This window comes from Jaculus jaculus, chromosome 12 (assembly GCF_020740685.1).
Source record: "Jaculus jaculus isolate mJacJac1 chromosome 12, mJacJac1.mat.Y.cur, whole genome shotgun sequence".
Lineage (NCBI taxonomy): Eukaryota > Metazoa > Chordata > Mammalia > Rodentia > Dipodidae > Jaculus > Jaculus jaculus.
This window is the reverse complement of record NC_059113.1, coordinates 5,681,569-5,707,504: the sequence shown is the minus strand read 5'-3', so window position 1 is coordinate 5,707,504 and position 25,936 is coordinate 5,681,569. Positions and strand designations below refer to the sequence as shown.

At 50.9% G+C, this 25,936-nt stretch overlaps 5 protein-coding genes and 3 non-coding genes across 9 annotated transcripts in view; 6 read left to right on the top strand and 2 right to left on the bottom strand.

Annotated features, from left to right (window-relative positions):
• The first annotated feature begins 708 nt into the window (after positions 1-708).
• Positions 709-6,816, top strand: Eif4a1 (eukaryotic translation initiation factor 4A1). Its single transcript, XM_004669223.2, has 11 exons — positions 709-816; positions 2,098-2,146; positions 2,320-2,452; positions 2,998-3,137; positions 4,457-4,625; positions 4,962-5,071; positions 5,229-5,372; positions 5,454-5,591; positions 5,684-5,773; positions 6,000-6,079; positions 6,158-6,816. The coding sequence occupies exons 1-11, from the start codon at positions 794-796 to the stop codon at positions 6,300-6,302; spliced, it is 1,221 nt and encodes a 406-aa protein (XP_004669280.1). The 5' UTR covers positions 709-793; the 3' UTR covers positions 6,303-6,816.
• Positions 3,386-3,529, top strand: LOC123453939. The gene has a single exon (XR_006633105.1). It is a non-coding gene; the product is annotated as a small nucleolar RNA SNORA48 (small nucleolar RNA).
• On the top strand, positions 4,731-4,871 carry LOC123453959. The gene has a single exon (XR_006633120.1). It is a non-coding gene; the product is annotated as a small nucleolar RNA SNORD10 (small nucleolar RNA).
• Positions 5,804-5,945, top strand: LOC123453906. The gene has a single exon (XR_006633077.1). It is a non-coding gene; the product is annotated as a small nucleolar RNA SNORA67 (small nucleolar RNA).
• Positions 6,817-7,247: 431 nt separating the features above from the next.
• On the top strand, positions 7,248-9,214 carry Cd68 (CD68 molecule). Its single transcript, XM_004669222.2, has 6 exons — positions 7,248-7,395; positions 7,477-7,886; positions 8,019-8,138; positions 8,249-8,327; positions 8,435-8,605; positions 8,883-9,214. Exons 1-6 carry the CDS (start codon positions 7,350-7,352, stop codon positions 9,014-9,016), a joined length of 960 nt encoding a protein of 319 aa, XP_004669279.2. The 5' UTR covers positions 7,248-7,349; the 3' UTR covers positions 9,017-9,214.
• A 1,306-nt stretch (positions 9,215-10,520) lies between these two features.
• On the top strand, positions 10,521-14,173 carry Mpdu1 (mannose-P-dolichol utilization defect 1). 2 transcript variants are annotated; one of them, XM_004669221.2, is made up of 7 exons: positions 10,523-10,677; positions 12,088-12,153; positions 12,246-12,378; positions 12,682-12,767; positions 12,889-13,007; positions 13,322-13,432; positions 13,546-14,173. In XM_004669221.2, the coding sequence occupies exons 1-7, from the start codon at positions 10,575-10,577 to the stop codon at positions 13,669-13,671; spliced, it is 744 nt and encodes a 247-aa protein (XP_004669278.1). In that variant the 5' UTR covers positions 10,523-10,574; the 3' UTR covers positions 13,672-14,173. The 2 variants fall into 2 exon arrangements, with proteins under 2 accessions (XP_044987632.1, XP_004669278.1); XM_045131697.1 differs by lacking the exon at positions 12,246-12,378 and having other exon boundaries at positions 10,521-10,677.
• Positions 14,174-14,196: 23 nt separating this feature from the next.
• Positions 14,197-15,811, bottom strand: Sox15 (SRY-box transcription factor 15). Its single transcript, XM_004669167.2, has 3 exons — positions 15,682-15,811; positions 15,028-15,594; positions 14,197-14,475 (listed from the first exon to the last, which is right to left on the bottom strand). Exons 2-3 carry the CDS (start codon positions 15,531-15,533, stop codon positions 14,280-14,282), a joined length of 702 nt encoding a protein of 233 aa, XP_004669224.1. The 5' UTR covers positions 15,534-15,594; positions 15,682-15,811; the 3' UTR covers positions 14,197-14,279.
• A 1,073-nt stretch (positions 15,812-16,884) lies between these two features.
• The window catches only part of Fxr2 (FMR1 autosomal homolog 2), a 29,731-nt gene continuing 20,679 nt past the window's right edge, over positions 16,885-25,936 (bottom strand). The window contains exons 8-17 of the mRNA XM_004669220.2: positions 20,948-21,118; positions 20,715-20,793; positions 19,846-19,955; positions 19,246-19,332; positions 18,869-19,097; positions 18,563-18,760; positions 18,277-18,477; positions 18,095-18,190; positions 17,861-17,961; positions 16,885-17,581 (exon numbers count right to left, since the gene is read on the bottom strand). Coding sequence (XP_004669277.2) covers positions 17,486-17,581; positions 17,861-17,961; positions 18,095-18,190; positions 18,277-18,477; positions 18,563-18,760; positions 18,869-19,097; positions 19,246-19,332; positions 19,846-19,955; positions 20,715-20,793; positions 20,948-21,118 — 1,368 coding nt within the window. The 3' untranslated portion in view covers positions 16,885-17,485. The remainder of the gene's footprint in view (positions 17,582-17,860; positions 17,962-18,094; positions 18,191-18,276; positions 18,478-18,562; positions 18,761-18,868; positions 19,098-19,245; positions 19,333-19,845; positions 19,956-20,714; positions 20,794-20,947; positions 21,119-25,936) is intronic.

The following is a 25,936-nucleotide window of genomic DNA, read 5'->3' as shown; positions in this document are numbered from 1 at the left end:
CTCAGAAACCAGCTTTTCATACCTGGCTGAAGCCGTCCCAACACCCAATCTTCATCACTCCAACAAATCCTCTAGGCCAGGGAAGCAGAATTCAAGAAGATAAAGGAATAAGCAAGCCTCAGAAATAAGAGGAAAGGCTGGGAAACAGGACACTGAGGGAATCCAGGATTCACGACAGGAAATTTGCCCCTGTGTCCAGAAATGGGTTCCATTCCTTCTCTTCCCTGTAGCCAGGGAAACTTCGCAGCGTGGGCTATCGCTCCTGAGTCTGTGATCCCGCTACACTCAGAACACTCGGGTGGTGTTGGATCCATCTTCTCAGCAGGGGAGAGTAAAAGAAAACGTGGGTCCTGTGGAAACCTGAGGCCAAGAGGTAAAGGTAACTTGAGTCCAGGGTGCCCGGAAGTCCCCGGAGGCTGAGGTCTCGCCCCCTTCCTATGATAGGTCCTCCCGAGCCACGTGATTAGGGCACGCTCGCCTCCGCACGTGTAAGATTGCAGGGCCTCAAGATGGCCACCCGGCCGCGAGGCCCAACTTCTGTACGTCACTTCCGTACCGGCGAGAAAGGCGGGCCTTCCAGCCAATGAGGTCGCGGGGCGGGTCTTCGTCTTGATAGGCGTTCTAACTGCCCAATAGGACCTATGTACCGGAGCGCCTACAAACTAACGTCACGCCGAGTTGCAGAGCGCCGACAGGCGGGCCGAGGCGACCAAGCCAATGCGATGGCTGGGGCGGGGTCGGGCGCTCTATAAGTTGTCGATAGGCGGGCACTCCGCCCTAATTTCTAAGGATCATGTCTGCGAGTCAGGATTCTCGGTAAGAAAGGCATCTGCAAGAGCTTGTGTCCACTTACCCCGTCGCTCCCTTCGGAAGGCCCCGCGGGGGGGCGCTGGGCCCGTCACCTAGACCCCGCAGGGCCGGGGGACAGCCGAGCGGGCGGAGCCGTCCCGGGGATGAGAGGGAGATCCGCGGCCACCGGCGCCGAGGCAGGAGAGGACGGACGGCCTGGCTAGGGCGGAGGGCGGGCGCGAGGTCCGCCCCGAGGCCTCGGCCCGAGGGTGTGGCGTGTGCGGAGCCCCGGCGCCGAGGCAAGGTCGCGACCTGGCGTGGGATAGGCGGCTACGTGCCTCGCCGGCGGCGGGCCCGGTGGTCCTGGCGCGTGGGGAGGGCTCACACGCGTGGGTTCCGGCGGCACCACCCGCCGGGCGGGGGTGGCGGCCTCACGTCGCGGTTGGAGCGTGGGTCGGGGACGAGGAAACCGGCCGTTCAGCGTGCTGGTTTTCTTGACGGCCAGGACCGAGCCTCACCCCGAGGATCCGCCGCGTGAGGCACCAGCAGCCCACCCGGCGCCGGGCGGGAGGGTCCATTTTGCCGCACAAGCCGGGCAATTGGCAAACTGCGGATGGGCAGGTCCACTTTCCTTCAGGGGTGAGCGGCCCGAGGTATGGGACGGGTGGGCTGTGGGTCGTTCCATGGAGGGGAGACGCCGCCGAGGGGCCGAGCTTGCGAGCACATGGCGGCTTGAAGGGGTTCCCCTCCCCCAGTCCGCTTCGCTCGTGTGTTGTGCAATCTTACCCCCTTGCTAGCTCGGCTGGGGCTCATTGTGCGCCAGGCCGCCACCGCCCGCGGCCTCCCACATCCGGGTACTGCGGCGGGGGGGGGTTATCGGCTGGAGGGAGTGGGGGAGGGCGCTGGCGGAATGACGTGGGGGAAGGGGATGGCCTACCCTCGGAATAGGAGGTGAGGGGCGGGACTTCCGGCGGCCTGGTGCTGAGAAGGTGGGAGGTGCACCAGTTTGAGTTTTTTGAGCTGCCAGGCCCAGGCGGCCAGGGCTGTTGCCTCAGCATCGTGAGTGCCACGGTGATCCAGGCAGCCCCTCAAGCTTCAAGAAGAGTTATCTTAACAGAGCTCGGGCGGTTTGTCCTGTTCCTGAGATGGGAAACAGGCTTTTAATCAAACAGACTATTTAAAGTAGCTTCTAAAAGTTTTATGGGAACAGGAGGGAGAGGTGGATCAGGGGTGGGCTGGTGGCATTATGCTTGGTGTTGTTCGTGTGTTTTTTAAGCAGGAGACAAAACTCATTCTTTAAATCTACAGATCCAGAGACAATGGCCCCGATGGGATGGAGCCCGAAGGCGTCATCGAGGTGAGACTGAAACGGGCCATCACTAGCCTGACACTCCAGAGAACGTGTGTGAAGCATAATATAGTTCTGTCCTCACCTCTTTCAGACACTTCTCAGACATCTATACTCAGTTAAACCTGGAGGGTGGAATGGGCTGCACAGTGGTCAACTTTAATCTCTGTGAACCCTTTCAGAGCAACTGGAATGAGATTGTTGACAGCTTTGATGACATGAATCTCTCAGAGTCCCTCCTCCGTGGTATCTACGCCTATGGTTTTGAGAAGCCCTCTGCCATCCAGCAGCGAGCCATTCTTCCTTGTATCAAGGGTGAGAGCTCTCAGGTCCAAAACAGATTATGGGCTGTCCCTTATCTAGACAGAAGGGCATGGAGTTGGTGCTGCCCCTCTATATATAAACTGTTTATTCATGCATGGCGCATGCCTTGGGTACAAGTGTTGATATGTTGGTGGTAAGTTCATGTGCTGGAGTTCACTGTCTAGTCTGATTTGACGTGGTAGGAGACTTTGTCTACTCACGTGTTTCCATTTTGTCATCATAACATGATGGCACAGCTGTGAGACACTCAATGCTTGGCTTATATTCTTTGTTTCCTTTTTTCTATATTATTATTTTATTTTTGTTGTGTTTTTTGTTTTTATTTTGAGGTAAGGTCTCAACTTTAGCTCAGGCTGACCTGGATTTCACTATGTAGTCTCGGGTGGCCTCTGCCTTCTAAGTGCTGGAACTAAAGGCCTGCACCACCTTGCCTGGCTCTTTGTTTACTTATTAATTTCATGAGGTTAGGCCATGAATGTCCTTTGAGTCCCGAAAGTATTCCCTCCTCACATCTCATTCTTAATTTGTCTGTTTAGGTTATGATGTGATTGCTCAAGCCCAGTCTGGGACTGGGAAAACAGCCACATTTGCCATATCAATTTTGCAGCAGATTGAATTAGATCTAAAGGGCACTCAGGCTTTGGTCTTGGCACCCACTCGAGAATTGGCTCAGCAGGTAAGGATGCAGCTTTTTTCCCTTGCTTAATGGCTGGTTTAGGAATAACAATCACAACTTAAAAATCAGATGTATTGTTTGACAACTCTGGGTGATGGGTATAAAGGGATGTTGTTGGTAAGATGAATAAGTTGGAGTTGGTTATGAGATGTTTGCTACCAAAACATAGCTACTTCCTCTACCCATTTCCTGAGATGAGGTTTTTGGAGACCAGTTGGCTGGTCAAATATGGCTGTTCTATGAGCAGACCCCCCTGGCAATGGGCAAAGAAACACCTCGTTGGTGGTGTTGTTCTTATATCAGTCAGGGGAAGAACAGATAGAAGTCCTTTGTTCATCCTAGCTTGATGCCTGACTTGGTGGCCAAAGCTGTTTCATGCCTAGGACACAGTCTCTTGGGTTTGGGGAAGGTAGGATCAAACCCTGGGCACATTGTTGAGACTCGGTTGTAATTTAAGTGCTGCCTGGTTGCAAACCTTGTGATTATTCTGAAGCAAGCTTCTGGTACTAAAAACAAAATTTAGCATAGATTTTTTTTTTTTGTGGTTTGTGTTTTTTATTTTAGAGGCAGTCTCACTGCCTAACCCAGACTGAGCTAACTCTGTAACATCAAACACACAGTAATTAATCTTCCTACCTTTACCTCCTGAGTGCACCGCCATATCTGGCTATGACATGCTTAGGTGAAATATTTATTGAAGGGAGGGTCAGATAGAATGGGCACATCAGGGCCTCCAGCCCCTACAAATGTGTTCCAGACACATGTGCCACCTGTGCATCTAACTTACATGGGCTGGGGAATTGAACCTGGGTTCTCAGGTTTTGCTGACAAATGCCTTAACCAGTAAGCCATGCCTTTGGTCCCCTTTTTGAAATATTTTGTTTGTTTGTTAGAGGGAGAGAGATTTATTACAGTAGTGAGCCGGGGCATGCACAAGGCCTTGCACTCTGATGGGTATAGTACACTGTGCTGTGCTGCTGCTTAAAAATGAAAAGAAGCTGGCTGTGATCGATGGTGCACTTCTAAACCCCAGCACCTTCCATTCATCCAGGAATCAGGGCAGATTCTAATCACTTGTGGCAGAGGTGTTCTTGAGGGGATGTGTGATTCCTTATCACCTAAAAAAAATGAACCAGATAATAAACACATGGGAATGCAGAGATGGGATCACTGAGTTTGAGGCCAGCCTGGAACTAGAGTTCCAAGTTAGCCTGGCCTAGAGTGAACCCTACCTCCAAAAAGAGCCATGATATTTGGGAATGATTGTAAAATCGGCCTGACATTGTTGAAACTAATAGATTGTCTTTTTCTGGGTTCAGATACAAAAGGTGGTCATGGCATTAGGAGATTACATGGGTGCCTCTTGTCACGCCTGCATTGGGGGCACCAACGTGCGTGCTGAAGTGCAGAAGCTGCAGATGGAGGCTCCCCATATCATCGTGGGTACCCCTGGCCGTGTGTTTGATATGCTTAACCGGAGATACCTGTGTGAGTACTGTTTTCCACTTCCTGGGTCATTTCCTTATGTAAGCTTTCACCTTAAGCCAAGTCATTTCCTACAGTGCTAGTTTCTCCTTTTCTCTGTTTTGAGTGGCTCTGTGATGAACTCCATGCGTGTCATCTGAGCCTGGCTACCCTGTTGCCTTAGCCCAGGTAGTGTTCTACTTCCCTGGGCTGTTGTCTGGCCTGGCAGGGAGACCCTGGGCAAAGGATCAGTGCTTGTATTCTGAGAGCAGACTGCCTGCCCCTTCACTATCTAAACAGGGGAGCTTAATGTGGTTCACATGCCTTTATTATGTGTTGGTATTTTTTTGTACCTTGTAGCTCCCAAGTACATCAAGATGTTCGTACTGGATGAAGCAGATGAAATGTTAAGCCGTGGATTCAAGGACCAGATCTATGATATATTCCAAAAGCTCAACAGCAATACCCAGGTAAGAAAAAATAGTCTTGCCAAGGTGGAGTAAAGCCCAACATCCAAATGTTAGTACCAATCAGAATCTTGGAGTCTCATGTGAAGATTTTTGAGTGCATCATCTGGAAGGATAGGCATGTGTGTCCACAACCCTAAACCTCATTTGTTTCCATTAGGTAGTTTTGTTGTCAGCTACAATGCCTTCTGATGTGCTTGAGGTGACCAAGAAATTCATGAGAGACCCTATTCGGATTCTTGTCAAAAAGGAAGAATTGACCCTGGAGGGTATCCGCCAATTTTACATCAATGTGGAACGAGAGGTGGGGCCCAGTGCAGAAGGCGGGTCTGGTAGTAAGCTGTTGGGTATAGCCCCTGACTGATTTTTCTCTCCCTGCCTCTAGGAGTGGAAGCTTGACACACTGTGTGACTTGTACGAGACGCTGACCATCACTCAGGCAGTGATCTTCATCAATACCCGAAGGAAGGTGGATTGGCTTACTGAGAAGATGCATGCCCGGGACTTCACGGTCTCTGCTATGGTAAACTTTTTTAAACTTTTTTCCAACTTCTAAAGGTTTATGTCTTAGTTTCACAGAAGCTGCTTCTGCAACTGAATCCATCTGTTTTGTAGCATGGGGACATGGATCAAAAGGAAAGAGATGTGATCATGAGGGAGTTCCGGTCTGGCTCTAGCAGAGTGTTGATTACCACTGACCTGCTGGTGAGTAGGGGGACTTGGGAAAAGGGGTGACTCCAAGATGATTCCCTCTCCAAGGGGCCAACTAATGCCCCTTTCCGGAACGTAGCAACTTGGAAGAAAACCTGGCATGCCTAGGGTCCTTGGAGCGCATGGGATGTGTATTTCCTTTGCCTTCCTTTGGCTGCCTACATCATGCATGCTTAATTTTTAGATTTTTATCCTAACAAGCTTTGTCTTTTCTTGACAGGCCAGAGGCATTGATGTGCAACAGGTTTCTTTAGTCATCAATTACGACCTTCCCACCAACAGGGAAAACTACATTCACAGGTAAATGTGGCCCTAAGACACCTAGTACTTACTCCCACTCTGAAATGCATGTTGCCTTACTTCTTCCTTGTTTTTCAGAATCGGTCGGGGTGGTCGTTTTGGCCGCAAGGGTGTGGCTATTAACATGGTGACAGAAGAAGACAAGAGGACTCTTCGAGACATCGAGACTTTCTACAACACCTCCATTGAAGAGATGCCCCTCAATGTTGCTGACCTCATTTAGGGGGGGCTGTCTGCTTCCTGGCCCTAGCCAGGGTTCAATCCTGGGGGGCTGAGGAGCAATTGGAGGGGGGAGGGAAGGGAGCCAAGGGATGGACATCTTGTCTTTTTTTTTCCTTTTTTTTTTTTTTCTCTCTTTGAATAAATGTCACTTTTTGAGGCAAAAGAAGGAACCGTGAACATTTTAGACACCCTTTTCTTTGGGGTAGGCTCTTGCCCCAGGCGCCGTCTCCTCCCCCAAAACACTAACCCATTTCTCTAACCTAGTCAGTCACCTAGATCCCACAGGCTCTCCCACCCCAGCCAAATCTCAGTTATTCAAGAGGCTAAAACATCAACTCAGCCTCATTTGCTGGACCAAATCTGCAGGGAGAACCCTGAATGAGGTTGCGTAGGGAATTATCCCCAGGTGGGGGGAGAAGGGGAGAAAATGGTAGCCATTTTTACATTGTTTTGTATAGTATTTATTGATTCAGGAAACACACAAAATTCTGAATAAAATGACTTGGAAAACTGCCTGTTTGGGCTTCTCATTTCTTCTCCCACCTACTACTTGATATAGTTAGTTCTCCCTTCACAACACAGTGTTATTTATATTACTTGGTATGTTGCCTAGTAGCTACCAAATTTTCCGAACAGTGATAACGCAAAATGTGTGACCCTTTGTAAAGGTGCTGTCACACGTGCCTCAGCTAAGAGGAAGTAGTAGATGGGAGGAAATGCAGCACTACCTGCCTGACTGTGAGCCTCATTTCTGGGGAAGAGAATTTACACATTTCTGCTGCTCCTCTGCCACAAGTTAATACTAAGGTAGACGGTGGAATTTGAGTCAGCTGCCCTAATGACCTCCCACTTAGTGAGGCTGGGGCCAATCATTCCCTAACAGTTGTGAAAGCTAGTGACTAAGGGGTGGCTGGAGCTGAGGTGTCTGAGTCAGGATGGGGGTGGGACTTTCATTTCCTCTTACAAGAGCAGGCAGAGGGAATAGTGTTGAGAGTGGGAACTGGTACAGCCTAGTTGGGCTTTGGACCTTGGGTGAAGCAGTTCTGACATGAGGCTGGCTGTGCTTTTCTTAGCCTTGCTGGGGCTACTAGTAGGTAAGGAATAAGGGGACGCTTAAGGGAGGGAACCCCTGGGAAGGAGCCTGCATCTGAGTTGCTAATCAGATCTGTTGATAGCCAAAGGAAATGACTGTCCTCACAAAAAAGCAGCTACTCTTCTGCCATCGTTCACGGTGACACCCAAGACTACAGGAAGCACAGTGAACCCCACTACGACCAGCCACAGGCCCACCACCACAAGTCATGGGAACGTCACAGTTCATCCAACAAGCAATGGCACTGCTACCAGCCCTGGACCCACAACTGCCAGTCAGAACCCTGCCAACACCACCAGTCATGGGAACGTCACAGTTCATCCCGTCACCAGCAATACCAGTCCAGGACCACTTCCACCCTCTCCAAGTCCTAACCCAGGCTCTAAGGGGGCTATAGGAAACTACACGTGGACTAATGGGTCCGAGCCTTGTGTCCAGCTTCAAGCCCAAATTCAGATTCGAGTCTTGTACCCCACCCAGGGTGGACAAAAGGTAAGCTAAAGTAGTGGGGTACACAGGGTGGGAGGCAAGAAGTCCTGAAGTGATTCAGAAGGAAGCATAAGGAGAGGGCAAGGAACCTTGGGTAAAAGCCATGTAGTCTCAGACCCTCTATCACTTCTGCAGGCCTGGGGCATCTCTGTACTGAACCCAAACAAAACCAAGGTCCAGGGGGACTGCAGAGGTACCCAGCCCCACCTGATTCTCTCATTCCCTGATGGACAGCTCACCTTTGGATTCAAGCAGGTATAGTTCAACTTCAGCCTCATCCTTCACTCTCTCTCTGGCCCTTGCCTCCCTTGTTCTGTGGATATGATACCACACCTGAACCCTGAGCCTGCCTGGTCACCTTCCAGGACCTGGAGCAGAGCCGTGGAGTAGTCTACCTCAATTACATGGCAGTGGAGTACAATGTATCCTTCCCCCAGGCAACAGGTGAGGAACCTCCTTTCCTCTTCACTAGCACTAGATTCCTGGGCTCTGAAGGGACTAGTTGGGAGTGGGGAGATGGGATTAGACCTGACCCTTCCTTACTGCTCCAGAGTGGACGTTCTCAGCCGAGAATTCATCCCTCCGGGATCTCCAAGCACCCCTGGGTTGGAGCTTCAATTGCAAAAATTCGAGCATAGCTCTTTCTCCAGCTGTTCACCTTGACCTGCTGTCCCTGAGACTACAGGCTGCTCAGCTTCCCCACACAGGGGTCTTTGGACCAAGTAAGATCTACCTACTCCTTCCCTCTTAGAACCACACTGGAAACCCCTTCCCCAGATTTCCCCCGCTAGATTCCAGGTTCCCCCACTACACTTGTCATGGTTATAGGGCAGCTGCCCTCCCCTGTTCTACAAGATCTATTTCCCCTTCACTTATTGCTCCAAGTCACGGGGTTGAGTTCCTCACTAACCTCTTTCTATCATACTCAGTGTTCTTCCCTCCTCCACCTTTATCCTAGCCACCACAAAAAGCAATGTCTGTTTGTCCTCCTTCTGCCAGGTTTCTTTTGCCCCAGTGACCAATCCTTCTTCCTGCCTCTCATCATTGGTCTGGTCCTCCTCGGCCTCCTCCTCCTGGTGCTCATTGCCTTCTGTATTTCCCGGAGACACCCATCCACCTACCAGCCCCTCTGAACATTTCCCCAGCCCCCCAGGACACCAAGGAACACTTCCATGGCCTCAACATGACCCAAAGACAAAGTTAGGGGCTGGGGAGATGGCTAAGGGGTTAGAGGTGCTTACTTGCAGAGCCTGCGAGCCTGGGTTCAAATCCCCAGCCACCCACATACATAAAGCCATTCATTTTCAGGGCCAAGAGCAGAGAACCACACACATGCAAATAAATAAATTTTTTAAAAGTTTTCTTTCCTTGTCTTTTTTGAAAAACAAAATTCGAAATCTTGCAATGGGTAGGGAAGAGATTTCTGTTCAACATGTCAGATTCCCTACCCCCCCCCTTCTTAAGAGTACTGAACTCTGAACTTTTTGTCTTTGTTTTCCCTCGTCCTGCTAGAATTTAAGCCATATGTTAGTCATATGCCTTTCTGTGCCTTCCCATGGCTGAGTCACAGGACCCCAAAGACAGCCAGCAAAAGGAATGAAAACACCAGTGTATGACCAAATGCCCTCAATGGTTCATACCCCAGTCTGATAACAGTTGTAAAGTCTACCCAAAGTCCTTTCCTCCCTACTGGATGGGAACCATCCTGCAGCCCTGTTCCTGACCCAGTAAACAGCCCTTTAAAGCAGTGAGTAGGTAGCTCTAATTTTATTTCAAAAGGCGGTACCAGTGGCTCCTATCATGGGGTACCCTGTCCACTGTGGGCAGGCCTAAACCGAAAGACACAATGCAAAGGATCGCGCCAAAGACTAGAGTAGTGGGTATTCCTGAGTTCCCCACACGAGGTTGTGCCACTGGGAACAGCTTTAGGCCCAGCACACCTGTGATGATGCCCTGTGGGTGGGGACGGGGAAGTGCCACCTACAGGGCGGACTGAGCCCAGACTTGCAGATGCCCGCTGCCTGCACCACCACCAAGCAAGCTGTGTTCTTCACAGAGGGACGTGGTGTGACTGCTCGATGGGTGCCCCTCCAGAGGTAGACACCCCAAAAGCCTCTGGGCTCTGAAGTCGCGCTTTGCTTCCGGTGCATGTGGAAGACCCCAGCAACGCCACCGCGCACAGCGGGCGCGGGGCGTCCACGAGGACTGCGGGTGCAGCTCCACTGCACACGTGGTGTCCCGGGCCGCCAGGGGAGCCTTTTCTGGAGAGGCTGGCCGAGGTGCATGCCAGCGGCAGGGGAGGCAAGGGGGCTTCGGCGACCCCCCACCCGCGCCATTTTGAAGACTCACTCTCCTTTTCTCCCATCTTTGAACAATGTAAAGTTGGCCGGGAGAAGACAAGATGGCGCATAGGCAAAAGGGGCGGAGAAAGGGCTACATCTTGCTTTCAGAACTGGAAGCAGAAACAAAAGGCGCGGAAGTTCTGACTGCGCACGCGCTCGGGCCTGACACGCTCGGAAATTCGAACGGCGAGGCGCCGCGAGACCCCGACTCCACGCCGGGCGGGCGGGCGGACGTCACGCGGGCGGGGCGCCCACGCGCGGGAGCGGGCGGGAGGCGGGGCGTACGGCACGCGCATGCGCAGCGCGGCTCCATGGCGGACCACAGGCGGGCGGAAGGTAGTTTCCCAAGATGGCGGCCGCCGCGGACGGAGCGCTCCGGCGGCTATTGGTGCCGATCCTTCTACCCGAGGAATGCTACGACCAGCTTTTCATTCAGTGGGACTTGCTTCACGGTGAGTGCGTCCACTCCGAGCGAGCTGGGGCGTGAGCGGCGCGTGGTGGGCGACTAAGTGACGGCAGCGGGCTCCGGAGCTGCCAGGGAGGAAGGCGCTCGGGAAGAGGGCGGAAGTGTCCTGCGCTCCGCGGGGGGAAGACGCCATATTTGGGCAAGAGGGGCAGTCGCCGGGGTGAATGGTTTATTATTGTCTGTGCGCTAGAACAGGCGAGAAGACTCCCCCCCCCACACACTTTTTTTTTTTTTAAATTTAAATGAAGCGGGCGTGGTGGCGCACGCCTTTAATCCCAGCATTAGGAAGGCAGAGGTAGGAGGGTCGACGTGAGTTCGAGGCCACCCTGAGACTACAGAGTGACTTCCAGGTCAGCCTGGGCTACAGTGAGACCCTACCTTGAAAAACCACAACAAAATAAAATGAGGTGCCAAGAATCAAAGCCAAGGTTTCTTTTGTGCAAAGCAAGCCCTCCACCCGAACTAGATAAAGTAAAAACCTTGACAAGTCATTTCAGCTTTTCTAGATCGCTGGCGAGGTTAAAGTTAATTCAAAGCCACACATGAGCCAAGCATTTGGGTGCACCCCAAATGTTTGTGCCATTCTTTTACGCCCTCCCCCCAATTGTCTTATGGTATAATTTGCCTTTCTCCTCCCTTTTTGGGGGGGTGTTAGAGAGGGCCTCAGTTCTGTAACACAAGCTGACCTTGAACTGGTGGCAATTCTGCTGCCTTTTGCTTTTGTTTTTCCGAGGGTCATCCCAGGCTAACCTGGAACTCTTCTCTCTAGTTCCAGGATAACCTTGAATTTGATGATCCTCCTACCTGTCTCCCAAGTGCTGTGACTGAAGGCCATTGCCACCACACCTGGCTGGCTGCCTTTTTGTTCCCATTTACATGGCAGCACACATCAGACCCTTTTCCTTCTACACTTGCCAGTTTATGTCATCACAAAACACCCTTCTAGTTCATTCTGACTGGTCACTGGGCCAGGCTTCCTGGGGTGAAAGTTTCAAATAGTAGAAAAGTTGTGGGTGGCCAAGTCATAAATAAAAGCAAGCCCTGAGAGGAAGGGTTAGCCCCTATTTAAGGGCCAGAGGGCTGGGAATGAATTGTGTAGAGATTTGTCTTTGGCAATAAATTATTTGAAGTCGGTTGGTAGGAAGAGAAAAGGACCAGGCCTTGCCAAGGTGAATGGAGAGGAAGAGGAGGTGCACTTCAAGCCCTTCCTGGCTTCCAGCAACCTCGCTTACTTGTTGTTGTTGTTTGGTATTTTGAGATAGAGTCTCACTCTAGCCCAGACTGACTAATATCAGGGTGGCTTTGAACTCATGGTTATTCTCCTACCTCTGCCTCCCAAGTGCTGGGATTAAAGGTGTGCACCACCACACCTGGCTTTTTTATTTTTTCTTCTCAGTCCCCTGCCTCAAGATTCTCCTCAGCAAAGGTCTTGGGCTTGGCATTGTAGCTGGGTCTCTTCTTGGTACGTATGACACCAATACAACCAGAAGTATGGCTAACATCTTTCCTGGTTAGTTGTTTCTGTAACTGTTATATTGCTCATCCTTTCCCCAGTAAAGCTACCCCAGATATTTAAAATCTTGAGAGCCAAGAGTGCTGAAGGACTGAGTTTCCAGTCAGTAATGCTGGAACTAGTGGCTTTAACTGGAACTGTGGTCTACAGCATCACTAACAACTTCCCCTTCAGGTGAGGAGCCCATCCTTTATCCCCAAGGGTAAATGCCCAAATCTGTAATGGTGGGTTAAGGTGTGGGAAGGTAAAAGATAAGAAAGCTTAAGTCCTTTTACAAGGCTTGTCATACCAACGGAGGTGATGAAATGAGCATTCCCAAGGATGCCCATGCTTCCAAATAAGTCATTCACAATTCAGGTCTGTGGATGGTAGAGAAAGACAATCAGAGTGCTGTATCCCCATGGACAGGCTATGGAGGCCTTCGCCGCTGCCTCTTTCCAGGCCTGCCTTTCTTCCTCCCAACTCTTGACTCTGCAGCTCTTGGGGTGAAGCCCTGTTCCTGGCACTCCAGACAGTCACCATCTGCTTCCTGATCACGCACTACAGAGGAGAAACAGTGAGAGGTGCTGGGGATTTGCCCAGGAGTGGGCCTTGGCTCTTGGGAAGCTTACTGGGAACTTAAGTCTGGCAAAGCTGGAGGACATAAGGAGGTTGATGGCGTCTCCTTGTCTTTCTGACCTCCAGGAGTCGCTTTCCTTGCCTGTTACGCACTGATCCTGCTAGTGCTACTTTCACCACTCACACCATTGGCGGTAGTCACCCTGCTCCAGGCCTCCAATGTGCCTGCTGTGGTGGCGGGGAAGGTGTGTACTGGGAAGCGGGAAGAAGGGAAATGGAGCCGGGCGTGGTGGCGCAGGCCTTTAATCCCAGCACTTGGGAGGCAGAGGTAGGAGGATTGCTGTGAGTTCGAGGCCACCCTGAGACTCCATAGTAAATTCCAGGTCAGTCTGGGCTAGAGTAAGACCCTATCTTGAAAAACCAAAAAAAAAAGAAAGAAAAGAAAAACGAAGGGAAATGGATAAGAGTGTAGGGCAGAGTGGGAAAGAAATGGGGAGATCAGTGATAGGACTTTGGGGAAGGTTTAGGTGATAGAACCAACTCTGAAGTTCTCCCCTAGCTACTCCAGGCAGCCACCAACTATCGCAATGGGCACACAGGGCAGCTCTCAGCCATCACAGTGTTTCTGCTGTTTGGGGGCTCCCTAACTCGGATCTTCACTTCCATTCAGGTGAGTGAGTGCACTTCCTACCCTCTAGAGGGCACTAAAGCCTCATCTCCCTCTGGAACAGTTTTTAGGGGACCCTTTCTATGAAAGGTGACCTAGCTGTCTCTTATCACCAGGAAACTGGAGACCTCCTCATGGCTGGCACCTTTGTGGTGTCCTCCCTCTGCAATGGCCTCATCACTGCCCAGGTCCTCTTCTACTGGAGCGCACAGCCTTCCCAGAAGCTGAAGAAGGAGCAGTAGGGCTGAGCCAGCTAGTCATTCCAGTGCCTGGCACACCCCACTTCAGGGTCCTCCTCACGGGAGCCAGTCTGCTGGGGTGGCTCACATCCTCCACTACCGGAGCTTCCTGAGCCAGGGTTTGTTCTTGGGGGGAATGGCTAAGTCCTGTTCCTGTACTGTTCACTTGTTTCTACACTTGGCTGGGACCCCTCCTTTCTAAGAGCTGTTAACTTGCTGGGGCAGACCCTGCCCCAGCCACCCATCTCCCTTCTGGCCCTAGAGGACAGCCCGGACAAAGTGGAAGGAACTAGATTTGTAGCTGCTTCCCTCCCCTAACCGGCTGGGACTGTCTCTGGGACCCTGGTGCTTGGGGGTGAGGGAGGGGGACAATGACTCAGGCAGGGCCGCAGGGTGCGGTGAGGAGGCTCCTGCCCTGGCAGGTCCAGGCAGAAGGGAGTGAAGATGGCTGCTGCCGTGAGAACACATGCCCAATAAAGACTCAGAGACATTCGCTTGTACAAAACTGTTTAGTGTGGTTTTGTTGGCTCTGGCTTCTGTGCAATACAGGAAAAGGCTGGCAAAGCCTGGGGCTGAGGAATTGGTACTTGGGTGAGCGGAGGATGCAACCCTTATCTGGAAGGCCATGACCCTGCCAGTTCAAGGTGGGCTAAAGGCATGGCAGTACCAGTGAGGGGAGTGTGGTGTGGACTGGAAGAGGCTTGAGGTAGGTAAGGGGGAAGTTGGGGTAGCGGCTGCCCCTGGAGCCTAGGATCACTCTGCGGGAGGGAGCACAGCGGAGGGGCCTCAGGTCTACAGTGGGAAGAGCTGCAAAGAGAAACACGGGGTGGTGTTTGAAGGTTACTTGCTGGTTTGAGGAACTGAACAGCATCCCCAACTCTCGTGGGGACTGGTCTGACCAGTTTTAGTTTGGGGCAGACAGGGGTAGAGACTGCTGCCGAGCCAGCAATGCTGGGTACAGCGAGCATGGTACTAGACCCCAATGTGGCTTAAAGAGCTGGGCAGCCCTGTTGGGGCATGCTCAGGAGCAGGCTTGCGTGCTGTCAGGCTGTTTTCCTCTTTTGGGGCCAGGAAGGAGCAGGATGGGCCTGGCCTCTCCTTGCCCTGAGGGTTGGGAGAGGAGCGGGGTCACACACCGGACAGAGTACGAGACAGGATGGGCTGGCAACACACTTGAGCACGCTGGGCTGCGGTGGAAAGGGTCTGCGCCGCGAGGGCTTCCCAACCAACCTCAGTCAGTTGTGCTTCCTCTGGGGTGGGCTCAGGTCCTCCTCTCCAGTCTGGTTCTCTGCCATCCACCTCCTCCCAGACTCCAGGAAAAGGGGACAAGAGTCCCCACCGTATTTCCCAGGAACTCACCTGTAACTTCCAGGCAGGTAGGATGTCGAGTAGTTGGGGGGCTGGTAGCCAAATCCTCTGCTCCCTTGAGTAGCGTATCCCGGCCCCCAGTGCGGGCCCCCACAGGCCAGCCCGCCTCCCTGGCTGAAGTGGGCAGACCCTATGCCCGAGCTCTTGGCCTTGCGTCGGGGACGGTACTTGTAGTCAGGGTGGTCGCGCAGGTGGCGAGCGCGCAGTCGCTTGGCCTCCTCCACGAAGGGTCGCTTCTCGTCGTCGTCCAGCAGCTTCCACTGGGCGCCCAGGCGCTTCGAGATCTCGGAGTTGTGCATCTTGGGGTTCTGCTGCGCCATCTGGCGGCGCTGAACAGAGCTCCACACCATGAACGCATTCAAGGGCCGCTTCACCTTCTCCAGAGGAAGCCCGGGGGATGCTCCAGTGCCCTCGGGCTCCCGCGAGGAGGTAGCAGCTGTTGAAGCGGGAGATTCGTGGTTCCAAGTCTGGGCCTGTGAGGAGCCGGCCAGCGCCATGGGTTGGGAGTAAACCTTAAGAGGGTGTCCTGAATGCCCTCCTCAAATCGAAGCCACGACCCTTAAAATGGAAGAAACTTGAATCCTTAGGTAACCCCAAATCTGGAGTACTTGGAAGTAGAACTTTTGCTTCTAACCAATGTTTTACCTTTGGAGAGCCGAATTCGCTTCGTCTGGCACCTCTGTCCTGAAGATGTTCTCTTCCAAGTCCACCAAGCAGGAGGGCGGCCCAGGTGCCACTGACCTTACCTACCGGTGCTCTGCTTCTGCCGCTGAAGGGCCACCCTGGTAACAGCTTTTAAAGGTTGGCTCCTCCCCAATCTCTCCCAGAGGCTGAGCCAACATCCCCCTCCTTTAGTCAAACCCAGGTGTCCTGTTCTTCCCAGCCCTGACACCTCCCCCAGGCCACTACACGCCCCTCTCCACCCAAGGTCTGGATGGCAGGTCTTCCAGCCCCAGTGGCTACAATTGTTTCCCCTCCCTTCTCAAGCACAAGCAATTTAAAAGTCAATTCTTTTGGGATGAAGTGAGGTCATCATGTCCTCAAGGCCAGAGTCATGCAGGGAGAGATTTGGGGAGGTCCCATTCCCCATGCAATCCCTTTTCTGAAGGTTCTGGTGTTTCCTCAAACCCCTGACCTGCCCCTGGGGTAAGGAAGGTAGGGCATTGTTTTCAGAGTCATTCTGGCAGGTGCCTACAAGGTTATTCAACCCCTTCTCAAGGTGAGAAAACTCTAGCCTCTCACCTCTGCTGCCACTGAATGTTTCATCTTCATTCCCAAGACAGGAGGGAGCCAGTATAGACCCAAGTGTCATGAGAAGGGCACTCAGATTTACAATTCCAACACTTGGCACTGTTTGGCTCTCACAGCCACGACCACCCTTGCTTGGGACCCCAGTCACTGAGAGGTTAGCTATGTGGATGGATACTACTCAGTCAGTACACACAAGCCAGGAAGACAGGATGATTTCTGGGTTCCAGAGGCTGCGCGGAACACTGCTTGCCACCCTGCCCCAGGCTCTAGGTAATCGGATTAAACAGCCTGTCCTGGCTCTCATCTCCTAGGCAAGAATGACTCCAGCTTGGAGCAGCCCTGCCTAGCCCACTGTGACTCAGGGCACAGGAGTGGTTCAACGACTCTATTGGCAACCAGGTATAGGAAGAATCTGCAAGGTCTTCTGGACCAGCATTGTAACTGGGCCTAGAGACTTTAGAAATGTCAGTAATTTCCTGCATAACATCTTCCAACACCTTACTTATGAGGAGCACTGATAAAGGTGCCAGGGTAGGTCAGGTTCAGGATTCAAATGGGCCAGACTGGTGACAAGGAAGAAGGCACAAGAACCACAGGGCCATTTGGATTTTTTTATTCTCTTTTTAAATACTGTACAGTGAAAAATAAATACGCCTTCTCATCCACCAGACAAGGTTAGACTCCTCCACCTCCTGGGGGAACCTTGTCACCCCCCTTCATACACACCCCTGGCTCTACTCCAAAACCTTCCCCATGCCTCCCACCCACGGATACCCTTACTATCCCCTTCTTCCACAGTGATGAGGCCCCAGAAATGGGGGGTACAGGATGGGAGGAGGGATAGCAGGGGAGCCCCCCCTGAACTGTCAAATATGGGTGGGTCAAGAAGCACCCCCACCAACAGGCGGAGAATGAGGGTGTTCAGAGGTTGGGGCATTAGAGGATAAAGGCACATCCAGTCTGATGGGGGAGGGGAGACTCCCTCACCCTGGGGGAAGGGTGGACAAGAGGGAGGGGGTATGACCCTGTTACACACCCCTCCACTAGCTCCTGGAGGTTGGGGGGGAACCCAAGCTGTTGTGCTACCCCCCCTCCCCTGTAGATAAGAGCAGCTCCAGCGCAGGTCAGTTGGACCCATGAGGGCCACGGTGGTGGGCAGCAAGCGAGATGGAGAAAGGAGGGATGTGGGCTGGAGGTTTTATGAAACCCCATTCACCAAACTACCCAACTCCAAGGGGGCCGAAAGCTCCCCATTCTCCGAGGGGCCCTTAGGAAGCTTGCTGACAGAGTCGCCCTGTGGAGAAAGCAGGAAGAAAATGGAATAAGGAAGGCCATCTATCGGAGATAAGGGTAAGCATTCCTGCCTAATATTTGCTCCACACTTGGAGAGCAGGGGCTGCTCCCTCAATTACACTCTTCACTGTGAGCCAGTGTCTGTTCCAGCTCTGCACTATTAGCAGTGCAGCCTTAACTCCATCAAGAACAGCCAGCTCAACATCTGTGATTTCTTAGGAAATTTTCTGTGCCCTTTTCCTGGAGTTACAAAACAGTAAGCTACATCTTGCCTGCCTACCTTCTGTCCTGAAAGAGAATCCTCCAAGGGTTTAGTGCGTTCCCGGGGTGGTCGTTGGCGGCTCTGAGACTCTGCTCGTGAGATATAGTCAGCCACAGTCACTGGGGAAGGCAAAGAGGATCAACACCATCAGAATGAACTCAGGTATCTAGCTAAATCCAAACCTGGTTTTTCTGGGACGTGAAGCACCCAATTTTCAATTCCAACAGGACTCCTGGCCCAGTGTCAGCTGACCTGGTTGGCGGTCTCCGCTGACAGACCCATCAGTCCGGTTACCACGGTTGCGGCGGCGGCGGCTGCGATTACGACGTTGGGGTCTTGACTCATCTTCTGTGGAGTAAAGACAAAGGAGTCGTGCATCCATTCTCCCATTCCTTATTCATTCCTGTCTCTCAGATCCCAGACCTACCACTCACCCAGGCCATTCTCGGTCATGTTGGGACCATCAGACTCCAGTCCTCCATCCATGACAGTCCTGTCTTCATCAGTGCGACGGCGGCGTGAGCGACGTCGCCTAGCACTTGCTGGAGGGGGTTCTCCAGGCTCTGAATCAACTGGGGGTTCTGGTTCAGATGTGTCCAGTAGGCTGTAGGGATTACTGTCTGGATCCTTCAGCACTGATTAAGAAAGAAGAGGAGTTGGGAGTTAGGTGACCACTGTCTCTCCTTTTGACCTAGATTCATGACCCCAGCTCTTTGGTACCTGAGCTAATAGACGAAGAGTTGTATCTTGAGGTGGGGCGGGACACAGTTGGGGGTCCCCTTCCCCGGCCTCCAACTGGCCGTCTCCGGCTTTCTTCCCCCCGGCTTGGGGGATCACGATCACTGGGCCCTGCTCCGCTGGACTCCTCTCTCTTCTCGGACTCAGTCTCAGAAGATGTGGATGGGTCTGAGCTGGGACCTGAAGGACACTAGTTTACTCAGGGCCACTTATCCTGTCCTAACACCTCTCCAGTCACCTCAACACAACTTGCCCCAAGTTTCTACTCAGCTCCCACAGCTGTCTCACCATAAGCTGGACCACCAGTTCGCCGGCCCCGGCCCCGGCCTCCATAGCTGCCTCCGTAAGTTCGAGTTGTGTGGAGGGAGGAGGAGCTCTCATCTGTAGTGTAGCCAGCTTTGTCACTGCCACCGCCTCCACTGCTGCCCCGCCCGCTCCCCGGAGGACGAAAGCCCAGCCCGATCTGCCGAAGCTGTTCATCGATCTGCAGCCTCTCCAAGCGAAGCTGCTCTACCTCCTGGTTGGGAAGATGGGAAATTATACAGAAAAATGAAGTGGACAGCCCACTTCTTCATGTCTCAGTTCTACAAAACGATACCCAAGGCACCACAGTCCCCAAGTTTATATACCAGCCCGTCCCTCTCCTCGGCTTCCAGCATGGCTACCTGAAGGTAAGACAGGTGATACTCCAGTAGCGCCTGAGCATTGCTGATATTTTCTCGAGTGCCAACAAATATGAAGGGAACCATTCCCTGGAAAGCAGAGTAAAACATAGATCAGAAATAAGGCAGGCAAGGTGGTACTCACCTACTCAGCATGCAGGACATAGAAAGATAGAGAGGTCAAGGCCATCTTCTGCTACAGGCTATACATAGTGAGTTGGAGGCCAGCCTGGGTTATATGAGACTGTATCAAAAAGCCAAAAGGGGGTAAAAAATAAAACCCAGAAATGAGAGTAACAAAAACATGTTAAGCCCGCCTCACAAAACTGCAATCTACCAGGGCAAACAATTTTCTGTGGCCAGGAGTGGTGGTGCAGGCCTTTAATCCCAGCACACAGGAGGCTGAGGTAGGGGGACTGTCATGAGCTTGAGGGCAGACTGAGACTACATAGTAAATTCCAGGTCAGCCTGGGCTACAACAAGACCCTACCTCAAAAACATAGAACAAAAAAGTTTCTGTGCTCCACCTTCTTCAATGTCCCCCAGTTCTCAAAACCAGTACCTCCTACTTACTAAGACCATCTCTGGGTTACATGCCCATACCTCCTCCCTGGGATTCTTCTTGTCGTTGTCACCTTCCACACGGACCCGCACCACGCCAGATTTATCCACAATCTCTTGGATCACTTTTCCGTTCTTTCCAATCACTTTGCCTACATGGGTAAAGAAGGGGTTAGGGGGCTGAAAATGGCTTAGCAGTTAAGGCATTTGCCTGCAAAGCCAAAGGACCCTGGGTTCCACTCTCCAGGACCCACGTAAGTTAGATGCAAAAGGGGACCCACACGTTTGCAGTGGCTGGAGACTCTGGCATGCTCATTATCTCTTTCTTTCTCTCTCAAATAAATATATAACAATACATGAAAAAAGAAAGGGATTATTATTTTTTTTGTAATAAAGGAAATAAGGAGTGAAAACAGGCCAGGCGTGGTGGTGCACGCCTTTAATCCCAGCATTCGGGAGGCAGAAGTAGGAGGATCGCCATGAGTTCAAGGCCACACTGAAACTACATAGTGAATTCCAGGTCAGCCTGAGCTAGAGTGAGACCCTACCTCGAAAACAACAACCACCACCAAAAACAAAACAAAACAGAGTGAAAACAGTCTTCCAGCCTCTCCCCCACCCACCACTCTATGTATTTCACTTAATTCATTCTCCTACTTCTGGGTATCTCATGAGTTTTTTTTTTTTTTTTAATGAGACAAAATGCTACAATCAAGCCAAGCATGGTGACGGCACACGCCTTCAATCCCAGCACAGGGGAAGCAGAGGTAGGAGGATTGCAATGAGTTTGAGGCTACCCTGAGACTGCATAGTGAATTCCAGGTCAGCCTGAGCTAGAGTGAAACCCAAAAGACCAAAAACTAAAAAATAAAATAATGCTATAATAGCCCCAAACTGCTTTCCCAACTCACCAACCAAGTTCCTGGGCACTTGTACAGAGTCCTCAGAGAATTCCAGGTAGCTGCGGGCCTGTCGGCATGCCTCTGGGGTCTATGGAAAAAGAGTAGACAATTATTACTAAAACAAACTTGGATCTCCCTACCACTCTTTGGAGATACAGGCTACTACCAGAGTCAGGGGGGAAAGTAACTATAACTCAGGTTACCTATCACCTAAGGGTCCCAAAAGAGAGATATTTGCTGACCTCCCCATAGATGCGGAAAGTACAGGTCTCTTCACCCAACTCAATGGCAGTCACACCAGGTACTTTTCGGGCCTGCTGGATGTTGGCACCATGAGTTCCAATTGCCAGACCCATCAGATCCTCTCGGACTGTGAACTCCTCCTGGAATGCTGCTGCCAGCTGTTTACTCGTCTGAAAGGACAAGGCACCGTGGAAATCATGGCAGTGCAGCCTCAGAACACCTGTGGCCGACCAGGTGCCTAAGCCTATCTTTTTTTTCTTTTTGGTTTTTTATCTTGGGCTAACCTGGAATTCACTATGTAGTCTCAGGGTGGCCTTGAACTCCCAGCAATCCTCCTCCTCCTCCTCCCGAGTGCTGGGATTAAAGGCATGTGCCACCATGCCTGGCTCTTTGTATCATTTAAATAGGGAAAAAAATGTATGAAGGAAAAATATGAAAGAAAGCCCAGCACTCAGGAGGCAAAGGTAGGAGGATCGTTATGAGTTCAAGGCCACCCTCAGACTACATAGTAAGTTCCAGGTCCGCCTCGGCCAGCGTGAGACCCTACCTCAGAAAACAAAAAATAAAAATAAAAAATAAGGTTGGAGATACAGTTTGGTAGTTAAAGGCACTTGTTTGCCAAGCTTAACAGCACAGGTCAATTTCCAAGTACCCACATAAAGCCAGATGCACAAAGTAGTGCATACATTTGGAGTTTGCTTACAGTGGCAGGAGACCCTGGTGTGCTCAAATTCACTCTTTCTGTATCATAAATTAAAATATTTAAATAGGGGGTCTGGAGAGATGGCTCAGCAGTTCAGGTGCTCGCCTACAAAGCCTAAGGACCTGGGCTCGATTTCCCAGTATCCACGTAAGCCAGATGCACTACAGGATACATTTATCTGGAGTTCCTGTACAGTGCCTGGAGGCCCTGGTATGTCCATTCTCCCTCTCTCTCTGTACGTCTCTGCTTGCAAAAAATAAAAAACATATTTAAATAAAAATAAGACCTGGGCTGGAGAGATGGCTTAGTGGTTAAGCGCTTGCCTGTGAAGCCTAAGGACCCTGGTTCGAGGCTCGGTTCCCCAGGTCCCACGTTAGCCAGATGCACAAGGGGGCGCACGTGTCTGGAGTTCGTTTGCAGAGGCTGGAAGCCCTGGCGCGCCCATTGTCTCTCTCTCCCTCTATCTGTCTTTCTCTCTGTGTCTGTCGCTCTCAAATAAATAAATTAAAAATAAATAAATAAATAAACAAGACCTGCAAGCAGGGTATGGTAGCACATGCCTTTAATCTCAGAACTGGGGAGGCAGAGGTAGGAGGATCAGCGTGAGTTCGAGGCCAGCCTGAGACTACACAGTGAATTACAGGTCAGTCTGGGCTAGAGTGAGACCCTACCTCCCCAGCCCCCGGGCAAAAAAAAAAAAGGCACTCTCCAAGATATAGGCCTGGGAAAAGACTTCTGGGACAAAACCACAGTAGCACAGGAAATTAAACAAGCACTCAACCAATGGGATCTCATGAAGCTAAAAAGCTTTGGCACAGACAAACATACCATAAGCAGAGCCAATAGTTTACCTACTAAATGGGAGAAAATCTTCTCCAGCTATACTACTGAAAGAAGCCTAATATGTAGAATCTACAAAGAACCAAAGAACTCAAAAAACTAAACAATGAAAAAAATCAACCCACTCCAAAAGTGGGACAGAGAACTAAATAGAGGGTTTTCAGATGAAGAATTACAAATGGCTAGCATACACTTAAGAAAATGTAAAAAAAGGGCTGGAGAGATGGCTTAGCGGTTAAGTGCTTGCCTGTGAAGCCTAAGGACCCCAGTTCGAGGCTCGGTTCCCCAGGTCCCACGTTAGCCAGATGCACGAGGGGGCGCACGCGTCTGGAGTTCGTTTGCAGAGGCTGGAAGCCCTGGCACGCCCATTCTCTCTCTCTCCCTCTATCTGTCTTTCTGTGTCTGTTGCTCTCAAATAAATAAATAAATAATTTTAAAAAAAAAAACAAGAAAGAAAGAAAGAAAATGTTCGACATCCTAACCATTAGGGAAATGCAAATTAAAACGACTATGAGATTCCACCTTACCCCAGTAAGGATAGGAAACATTAAAAAATCAAATGAGAGGGCTGGAGAGATGGCTTTGCGGTTAAGCGCTTGCCTGTGAAGCCTAAGGACCCCGGTTCGAGGCTCGGTTCCCCAGGTCCCACGTTAGCCAGATGCACAAGGGGGCGCACGCATCTGGAGCTCGTTTGCAGGGGCTGGAAGCCCTGGCGTGCCCATTCTCTCTCTCTCCCTCTATCTGTCTTTCTCTCTGTGTCTGTCGCTCTCAAATAAATAAATAAAAAATTAAAAAAAAAAATCAAATGAGGGCTGGAGAGATGGCTTAGCGGTTAAGCGCTTGCCTGTGAAGCCTAAGGACCCCGGTTCGAGGCTCGGTTCCCCAGGTCCCACGTTAGCCAGATGCACAAGGGGGTGCACGCATCTGGAGCTCGTTTGCAGAGGCTGGAAGCCCTGGCGTGCCCATTCTCTCTCTCTCCCTCTATCTGTCTTTCTCTCTGTGTCTGTCGCTCTCAAATAAATAAATAAAAAATTTAAAAAAAAATCAAATGAGGGCTGGAGAGATGGCTTAGCGGTTAAGCGCTTGCCTGTGAAGCCTAAGGACCCTGGTTCAAGGCTCTATACCCCAGGACCCACGTTTGCCAGATGCACAAGGGGGCACATGTGTCTGGAGTTAATTTGCAGTGGCTGGAGGCCCTGGCGTGCCCATTCTCTGTCTCTATCTGCCTCTTTATCTTTCTGTGACTTTCAAATAAATAAATAAATAAAAATGTAAAAAATAAATCAAATGAGGGGACTGGGGAAATGGCTTAGCGGGTGCAGCATTTGCCTACGAAGCCTAAGGACCTGAGTTCAATTCCCCAGGACCCACGTAAGCCAGATGCACAAGGGGGCACATGTGTCTGGAGTTCTTATGCAGTGGCTGAAGGCCCCAGGGTGCCCATTCACACTTTGTCTCTTTCTCTCTCATAAATAAAATATTTTAATTTAAAAAAATCAAATGAAAGCTGGGTGTGGTGGTGGACGCCTATGAACCCAGCACTTGGGGGGCAGAGGTAGGAGGATCACTATGAATTCAAGGCCACCATGAGACTACATAGTGAATTCCTGGGATAGACCAAGACCCTACCTCAAAAAAACAAAAAAAACCCCACAAAAATCAAATGAAGTCGTTTTGTGATGGCACACGCCTTTAATCCCAACACTGAGGAAGCAAAGGTAGGAAGATTGCTGATAGTTCGAGGCCACCCTGAGATACTGGGCATTTACCCTAAAAGCCCCACATTTCAGTTCAGAGATATTTGCTCAACTATGTTTACAGCTGATCAATTCATAGTAGCTAAGAACTGGAATCAACCCAGGTGCCCATGATTGGATGAATGGATAACCAAAATGTGGTATATCTACACAATAGAATTCTACTCAGTAGTAAGAAAAAAAAACACAGTGAAATTTGTAGAAAAATAGTCAAACTTGGAACAAATCATCCTAAGTGAACTCACACAATCACAATCACAGAAAGACAACTGTTGCATGGTCTCACTCATCTGCAGTTCCTAACCTGGATCAGCCCAAGTTGCTGACATACCTGAATGGCATCTTGAGGCTTGAGGGTAGAGTTTGGGGGAAGGGGAATGGTGTGGGGGAGGGGAACACAAAACTGAACCCAAATTGTACTGGTACCATAGAATCCTATGTCCTGGAAGTCAGACTAAAAGGGGGAATCCTTAAGGGGACCTTAGGGGGAGCACCTGAATTGAAGGGCCCTGAAGAGGGTCAGATGAAACCTAACCTTAAATTTCTCCTGTTTCTTCTCTTTTCCTTTTTTTCCCCCTTGGCACCAGCCTATAATTCCCTATACCTGGATGTGGTTTATATCCACAATGAACTGTTGATCAGAGAAATCTACTAGATCTCCCCAAACAAACAAGACAGACTTCTGTCATAGCACTTGATTACTCACCAGATCCTACTGCTGAAGATATATGCTGTCAGCATGGACCATGGAGAGACATGGTTGGAATCCAGAGGACAGCCAGTCCCCAGACAATTAGGCCATCTAGTGCTGGAAGGCACTACATGAGCTACCAGGGGAAAGTGGCCAACATCTGAAAGTCTAAGCAACTCAGAAGCAAACAACCTAATGTGATGCTCACAAGTGCAATAATGGCACACAACCATGGTGGGTAATCAGCTGCTCTTAGATGGACTAACAGATCCATTCATGGAAAAGAAACCATATCTGGAACTGGGAAATAAGTCAGAATCATATCCAGGTAATGATTAATGATTCTGCGTTCCACTGTTCAGCTCCCACTAATCTTGGGCTACAAGAGGGTCTACACCCTTTAAATTCTAAATTATAATGGTTATCCCATTTAACAAGTGCTGACTTCATTCTCCATTGGAGAATCTTTTATTTTATTTTTTTTCAGATGGAAGCTGGACCTGAGGAGATAAATGACCTACTGCACTCCACCCTGGCCCCAGCTAAAACCACAGAGGAATTGGGGAAATAAGCAAAAGTGCTGCTTTCTCAGTGAACATGAAATATCAGCACAAGGGTGAAAGAGAAGACACTGAGGACACTCAACACCTGCCAAACCAGAGATCCAGAGACACCTAAGTGCCCATCACTGAAGTACTTAAAATGCTCCACTCAGGGAATTTTTGTGGAAGAGGAGGAAGACTTAGAGCCACAAGTTGGGACATTTTGCACATAGACATTGCCTCCCCAACCCCCAGCCCCCACCCAATAATGCATGACCCACAATCCCCACGGGGTTGACCCACATCCCCAACAAGGAAGGCCTCTTCAAAAAAGGGGCAGGGGGCTGGAGAGATGGCTTAGCGGTTAAGCGCTTGCCTGTGAAGCCGAAGGATCCCGGTTCCAGACTCAATTCTCCAGGACCCACGTTAACCAGATGCACAAGGGGGCGCACGCG